The 8,346-nt window shown below is 39.1% G+C and overlaps 1 protein-coding gene across 1 annotated transcript; it reads left to right on the forward strand.

Moving 5' to 3' along the window:
• The first annotated feature begins 30 nt into the window (after positions 1-30).
• On the forward strand, positions 31-3,977 carry zbtb8os (zinc finger and BTB domain containing 8 opposite strand). Its single transcript, XM_054796301.1, has 7 exons — positions 31-194; positions 2,401-2,425; positions 2,523-2,644; positions 2,725-2,807; positions 3,018-3,070; positions 3,172-3,208; positions 3,296-3,977. Exons 1-7 carry the CDS (start codon positions 113-115, stop codon positions 3,380-3,382), a joined length of 489 nt encoding a protein of 162 aa, XP_054652276.1. The 5' UTR covers positions 31-112; the 3' UTR covers positions 3,383-3,977.
• Positions 3,978-8,346: the final 4,369 nt, after the last annotated feature.

Genomic DNA, 8,346 nt, shown 5'->3' on the forward strand with positions numbered 1-8,346 from the left:
CCGGAAGTGCGACACAGCTTCAGCGTTCCGCCCACCTTCCATGTTGAAACCCAGTCTGTGCTGAAAGTTTCGTTTGGCAATCTCTTTAAACAATACACGATTTGTGATCCAAATGGACGACCGTCAGCTAGACCTGACAGAGGCACAGAAAGAAACCAAATCAAAATACCCACCCATCGACAAGAAGTATGAATGTGAGTGAAATGTTGTGATGGTAGAAGAGCTAGCTTAAATTGTCATCATTATGTACGGTTCAAACTCGTGCAATGAGTGCGGAGACACTGCAGGTTATCTCTCAACCCAGTCACTAAAGCAGGTGACTTTAATGCTCAACGGCTCCTTTAGTTTGAGGGAAGCAGCTCATCAATTAAATCACCTGCTTGAGAAACTGAGAGAAAACCTGTAGTGTGTCGGCCCTCCATGGCACGAGTTTGACACGTGTTTTCAAGAAAGACTAAGAATGAATGGATCGATCAAAATATTCAATATCGACACGACATATTGTACTGGGTCGATAGTAGCGCGATGAGACAGATATTCTTCCGTTATCTATTATTATTTCGCAACTACAGTGTATATTTTTGTTGTGTTCAAATTGATACATTGTTTGTATTGTTATATTTATATATTGTTATTGTAAAATCGGGGAATAAGAGCTATTATTACAGCTAATAAGAGCTAATCTTAGAGGGCTTTGGGGGCAAAAAGCCAAATGATTTCAATTGCAGCCAATAGTTTTTTTGTTGAGTTATTTTTGCCTGATGAACGTGATTGACACAGTTATATGTAATAAAAGGCATGAAGGCAATAATTGTATTTTCTTGATATTGTTACATTGTAGGGGTGTCACCGATATCGCAACATTGAAAAGTGACAAGATTTTTTGTTCAGAAAAAAATAAATTAATCACAAGAAAGAAAATGAACTTGATGTGTTCAGATAGTGCATGTGTGTCTGTTTTTCTGGTCTCTCGCCTCCAAACAGGCATGAAGAGAATTCACTCTGTGCATTAGTTCAGCACCTATACGCTTCGCATTACAATGGCGAACAGAGTGACACCTCTTGTCAGTCATACAGTCGCTTTGTCTATGTGGGGGAGGCGGGGGCGCTAGCATACACACAGCAAAAGAGTGGAGCCTCGTGAGGAGCAATGCAAGATAACATACTGTAGTAGAAATTAGGAGGGTGCTTGCAAAGCCAAATGTCACAGCCCCCATGTGGGAATATTAATAAGTAGGACGAGCCCATCAACATGAATGAGCCAGTATGCCGAATTTAATCGAAAGCGGTAGCAACGTAAAAGGCAACACCACAAACTTGCCCGCTTCTGACATATCCACTCGGCCTAAGTTTTCCCATCTGGGGAAAAAACAACACATGGAGATGCAAAGCCTTCGTTCTGACAGTCAACACTCACGGAGGCATTTGGTCAGCAAAGTAAATACAAACAGAATCGTGCAAAATTGTGTGCGTTCACGAAAAGTCAGCACAAAAGAAATGCTGCTCTTTAATATAGTTCAAAAGCCAGCATTTCAAGAAATGATGCAAACATTTGGCAAACAATACGGATTGCTTGTGAAAAAATACATGTTACGAATGCCAAGTCCACAAACTTACAACAGTGAAAGATGACATATTAAAGGAAATGTTCCATTATTATGATATATTGTTATTTATTATAACTGTGGTTTATTTGGTCTCAAAAAATTTTGACAATAATATTGTTTATTGCGTCAATTTGTGGGACAATAAACCTTTCAAAACGCACCTACTGTACATTGTTTTGTGACTTGGTTAAATACAAAAAGTTTGTTTGTCCGGTCATATTTTTTCATTGTACTTTTTTCATTGTTCTTAAAATAAAAGTTAAAATCTCACCTTGTCTCGTCTCGTTTTCGTGGACCCAATCTCGTGCATCGTCCCGTCTGGTGAGTTGGGTGTGTCATGGCACCGCTATTACATTGTCTTATTACTTAGATATTGTTAAAGTGCTCACAAATAAGTTTGTTCACAAAATATTTTTTGTCTGCTTAAAATCTCTCTGTTGTGTTTTTCTTCTGTTTTCTAATCACAATCAACTAATTAAAGACAAAATTACAAAATCCAAGTTACAAGCATTGGCATCAGTATTTGTATCGGCATTACTAGCCCTGGACTGTATTTACTTGGATCGAATCCATACCAAAATTTTAAATCAAGGGCACCGAGGTGAAAAGTTACTAGGGGCCCTCAAAAAATATATGTCGCAACAATCGCCGCCTGGTGGGGGACAATGTGATTTATTTATTTTTTTCATGGGGCCCAGAATTCTTGGTGGCACCCCTGGAGGACATTTAAAATAGTCACAGTAACTAAAACGAACATTGTCTAAGCTGACAACCATGTGTTTGTTTATTACAGACTTGGATCACACAGCAGATGTACAGTGAGTGTTTTATCGTGGCTAAATTACCACCAGATTTGACTATTTTTGGGTGATAAGCACTGCAACGTGTTTGTTAATGTATGATCTCCCTTCCAAGAATCCATTCCTGGGGGAACTCTCTGGAGGAAGCCTTTGAGCAATGTGCCATGGGCATGTTTGGCTACATGACGGACACGGAAACAGTTGAGCCGATTGATACTGTTGAAGTGGAGTCAGAAGGTGAGAGCACAGATGATGGTATTCCAATCAAAATGATTGATACTGTACAATTAGTAATAGTTCCTCCCGGCCGTTTACAGGGGAAGACATGGAATCTCTGCTCTTCCACTTCCTAGATGACTGGCTGTACAAGTTTAGTGCAGATGCCTTCTTTATTCCAAGGGTGAGTATATTAAAGAGAAATTGCTTAAAAGGATGTTCAGCATAGGTTGGATTTATACTAACACAAATCAGTTAAGTTGTAATGCAGGTAGACTGCCAATCATTTAACACGTAGACCGTTATTTTACAGTTAGTCATGTAATGTGCAGGCACATACACCACATTATTGTGTTAAATACTGCATGGCTTCATTAAATGTTTTTCCTGGCAGGAAGTCAAAGTTTTGCACATAGACAGAATGCGCTTTAAGATCCGCTCCATTGGGTAAGTATGTTGAGCTCCTCATAAAAATGTGACAGATATCTTGTAGTCTCTTGAATCCTATCATCTTGTACCATTTTTGTTCCTCTATGTGTGTGTTAAAGGTGGGGTGAAGAATTCTCCCTGGTGAAGCATCCACAGGTAAGAACTCTGCTATAAGGCTGTTCAGAGTAAAATGACAAAGCGAAAATGAAATAAAGCATACAGTAAGACTGTTTGTCATTCTAGGGTACAGAAGTGAAAGCCATTACATACTCGGCAATGCAAATCCATGACAAGGAAGAACCAGAGATATTTGCAATTGTTGATATCTGATACTAAAAAAATGTTGATTACACTGTTAGTTTGTTGGAACTGGAATACCTTATGGCCATATTAAGTGGCCTTTTTATGTAAGAAATGACTGGTGTAAATTGTAAAATAATGTTTGCTTATTTTAGATTCTGTGAGAGATTATTATACGCATATACTGTACCATTAGTCCAAAAACTATTCATTCTTTACAAAATACCAGAATATTTCAATCATGATCTGATTGTTTGAAATGTATTACTATTAAGGGATATTTATTACATGGAGCTAATAATGCCTCTTAAGTGAATCAACTCCATGTGTTTATGTTTTTGTTTTCTCAAATGTTTTAAAAAACTACGACGATATGTAAATATATTATTTTTGTGTTTTTTTTGTTTGTTTAAGGGTCGGAAAAGTTAGTGAATGGACAAAGTAATTGCACATAAATCTACAATGTAAAATGTGATGGTTGTAGTTATACACAAAATAATCACCTACAACATGATCAGAATCAGCCTTTACTCGCCACTTATACAGAGGTACAAGCGGAATGGTGCAATCATCTGTCCTTACATATACAACATACTATACAATAAGACTGGAGGGTAGGCGGGAGAGGAAAGGGAACACCAGGAGGAGAGGGGAGGGAAAAAAAGACAATTCCAAACAAAGCTCCTATGGGGAGTACAGTGTGGGACTGTCAAAAAACCTTAGCATATATACTGTAGGCACAAATAAGCACACTTTTACAACATGAACACAAGACTTGCACCAGGGGAGAGGGCAAAGAGGAGTGGAGGTGATCTTAATGCAGCCGGCCACAGCTAATGCAGCCATTATCGACGCGAGCTGTGGTCCCTGTCTCGCCAGCACCGGATGGATATAGCGGCGAAGGCGAAAGCTCTGATAGTGGGCTGGTATGGGAGGCGGACTGCCGCCGCTGTGTTGTGGTGCTGCTGCGTCACTGAGGCAGGACTTTTTTTAAAAAAAAAAGATTTAAATTTACTGCTGGTGGTAATGTCAACATTAGGGTCGTTTTCACAGGCTTGAACAACAAATGCATTAATGAACTTTAAATACCTTTCTCTCTGCCTTTTCTCGTGAAACGTTTTTATGATATTTGATATTTTATTTTAAACTATCCATCCATCCATTTTCTATACCGCTTCATCCTCATTAGGGTCGCGGGAGCATGCTGGAGCCTATCCCAGCTGACTTTGGGCGACAGGCGGGGTACACCCTAGATTGGTCGCCAGCCAATCGCAGGGCACATATAGACAAACAACCATTCACACTCACATTCATACCTATGGACAATTTTGAGTCGCCAATTAACCTCACCTGCATGTTTTTGGGAATGTGGGAGGAAGCCGGAGTGCCCGGAGAAAACCCACACGCACACGGGGAGAACATGCAAACTTTACACAGAAATGCCCAGGGGAGAATCGAACCCAGGTCTTCCCGATCTCCAGGCTGTTCCTGTATGGGCCAACGTGCTAACCACTAGACCACCGTGCGGCCGATTTTTAAACTATTGTTGTATTTTAAACTAATTGTTGTAAATATGTAAATAGTAGGCTATATATGTGTCTGTATAGCACAGGGGTGCCCACAGCCTGTAGGCTACTTTTAGTATGACCATGTCCCAAAGATCTACCTCCTACTACAAACAGAGAATATATATATATTTAGTATGAGTAAATATGACTTATGTACATCGTACATGTGTATCAGTTGTGCACACAATCAAAATGATCTTCCTCTTACTATAAAACATATAGCATACATAAAATCTAACCGGTAAACTTTGCAAGCACTGTACTAAATACTAATGATTAGTATTTCACAGTCACAATTTCAAAGTTTACAGGTCATCAAAATAGTTGATATTATTCAGTAATTGACAATTTAAGTCAATATGGCAATAAAGACAATTACGCATAATTCCTCAATAGTTGTGTACATAAACTGTGTAGTATGTCAGTGAAAATAGCTACTCAGCGTTCATTATACATACACTTCATGTATTACGTCCAGTTAGCATTTGCTATAAAATATTACACATACTGTATATGACAAATTAAAAGGATTATGCAAAAGACCATGCAGCCAAAGTCAAGGCAATATATTAAAAAGCTTTCAGCAATGGGCGCATTTTCCAATTCATTGTGAAATAGTAGTTTGGTTTGGTTTGGTTTGGTTTAGTTTATTTGAACATGAAGGTTACAATGGAATACATCTCATGAATCATTTTTTTCACAGTTCCACATGTCCAAAAGGAGTAGGAAGAAGCAAATCTTATTTAATCCTACCCCCCATCCATTCTACATCTAGTACAGTACATGTTGTTCACTTCCTGCATTCCATGTCATGTTTTCTGTGATAGTCAGGATAATACATAATAGATAACGGTAAGACATGCCCCCTCCCAAAAAAAAAAAAAAACAAACCTGACAGAACATCATTGTGATGTGATTGTATTTAGCAAACATCAACTGCTTGTATTGTTTTTTTGAATTTGCTCATCTCTGTACATTGTTTGAGTTCCTTACTCAATCCGTTCCATAATTTAATTCCACACACGGAAATGCTGTGGGTTTTCAGCGTAGTTCTGGCGTATAAATGTTTTAAGTTTAATTTTCCTCTAAGATCATATTTCTCCTCTCTGATTGAGAAATAGTGTTTGAGGTTTTTGGGTAACGAGTTGTTATTAACTTTATACATTATTCTAGCGGTTTGTAAGTTTACTAAATCTGCAAATTTTAATATCTGCGATTTTAAAAATAGAGGGTTTGTATGTTCTCTATACTTGGCATTGTGAATTATCCTCACAGATCTTTTTTTGCAGTACAGTGAGTGAGTGAAGATTACTTTTGTAATTATTTCCCCATATCTCCACACAATACATTAAATATGGTAATACTAAGGAACAGTACAGAGTGTGGAGTGATTTTTGGTCAAGAACATATTTTGCTTTATTCAATATAGAGATATTTCTCGCCACCTTTTGTTGTATATATTTAATATGAGATTTCCAACTCATTTTTTCATCTATTACAACCCCAAGGAATTTATATTCTTCCACTTTTTCAATATTCACTCCGTTAATTTGTATTTGGTCGTCCGTATCCCTTCTGCTATTACCAAATAGCATTATTTTAGTTTTACTTAAATTCAGGGATAATCTGTTCCTGTCAAACCATGACTTGACCAACTAACTTGTAGAAAATGCATTTCTATCTTGGACTTGATGACGCTCAAGCCGGAAAGGATTCCGGTGCTATGGAAAGCATCTTGCATAGTGCCGGTTCCCAAGAAGGCCATCCCATCTGACCTCAATGACTTCAGAACGGTTGCCCCAATGTCACACATAGTGAAGGTCCATGAGAGACTCATGCTGGCTCAGCTGAGACCCCGAGTGACCCCTTCCCTGCAACCTATACAGTTTGCATGTCAGCCTCATGTTGGTGTGGATGATGCTGTCATCTTCCTGCTGCATCGTGTTCACTCACCTGGATAGTGGGAAGGACAGTATGAGGGTCATGTTCTTTGATTTCTCCAGTGCCTTTAACACCACCCTTCCCTTTCTGATGGGTGAGAAGCTGCCTGAGATTGTTGTCAGCTCATCCACTGTCTCCTGGATTACTGACTGTGTCTGACAGGCTTCAATTTGTGCTGCTGGGAGGCTCCCTGTTTGATACTGTGGTCAGTAGTGTAGAGGCTCTGCAGGGGACGGTTCTGTCTCAATTCCTGTTCACCTCTGATTTCCAGTAGTTCCTGCAGAAGTTCTCAGATGACTCTGCGGTGGTCAGGTGCATCAGAGAGTGCATGGAGAAGAGTTGGAGTATAGGACACTGATCGCGGACTTTGTAGAGTGGTCCCAGGCAAACCACCTGCTCCTGAACGTGGACAAGGAGCTGGTGATTGACTTCAGGAGGAAGAGGACTTCAGGGACGGGAGGTGGCAGTTGTCTACCAAGTACCTGGGAGTCCACGACAGCAATGCATCTACTACCAGCTACTGCCTCTTCTACCAGTCTGTGGTAGCCAAGCCAGTTCCCTGTACTTTGACTTTGCAGGGTAAGAGAAAGGAGGACACTGGACAAACTGCTCTCCAGCATGGACAACCCCGCTCATCCACTCTACAGTACACTCCGCATGCGGCTCCGGAGCCACAGGTTGCAGTCAAAACATGTAAACATTCAAGCACTCATCCAACACAGCAAGTATTCATTTTACTGTTATTTTTGCCGTGCAAATACTGCAAATAACAAAAACACACGAGTTAACATGAGTTTTGGTGTCATACGAGCACTTGATAAGTGACACATTACAGAAAATGAGCCAGCCAGTGTGTAATGATCATTGTATCTGCTGCTGAAGTTTACAATAAAGTTCAAGTAAGTATACAGCTCTCGCCATCGACTCTTTAAAGTTAAGTTTCGAACAGACCAGAGTGAAATTGCGTCAAGTGGCTCTTCTGTTGCCTCCACTCTCACCAACAAGTCTTCAATATTCTTCAATAAAGGTAAAAGTGATGTAAAACAAATCTCTGAAATGTGTTTTTGGTTCTTATTTTTGGGTGTCTGGAATGGATTATTTTGATTTAAATTATTTCGAATGGAAAAAATTTATTCGGTTTTCGTCTTGACCTTTTGGAACAGATTCATGACGAAAGCTGGGGTTACACTGTATATCATTTATAGTGAATTAATTTTAATTTTACAATATGCGTAGGGTCAGTAAAAGAGAAATATCTCTTGGGCAGCAGTTTTGACACCACTTAATTTATTTAATTCATTGGTATTTAAATAATTTTATAGTAGGAAATTAGATGAATAAAATTTCAACTACATATACATTTTCTTATATTTTTAATTGTATATACGGGCTATTTTTATGTTCTTTTTATTTTGTGGGCCTCACCTTTGTGAGCCGTGGCTGTGACGTCATTCCTTCCTCCCGCCTCTCTTCCCAATCAAATAC

This window comes from Dunckerocampus dactyliophorus, chromosome 13 (genome assembly GCF_027744805.1).
Source record: "Dunckerocampus dactyliophorus isolate RoL2022-P2 chromosome 13, RoL_Ddac_1.1, whole genome shotgun sequence".
Taxonomy (NCBI): domain Eukaryota; kingdom Metazoa; phylum Chordata; class Actinopteri; order Syngnathiformes; family Syngnathidae; genus Dunckerocampus; species Dunckerocampus dactyliophorus.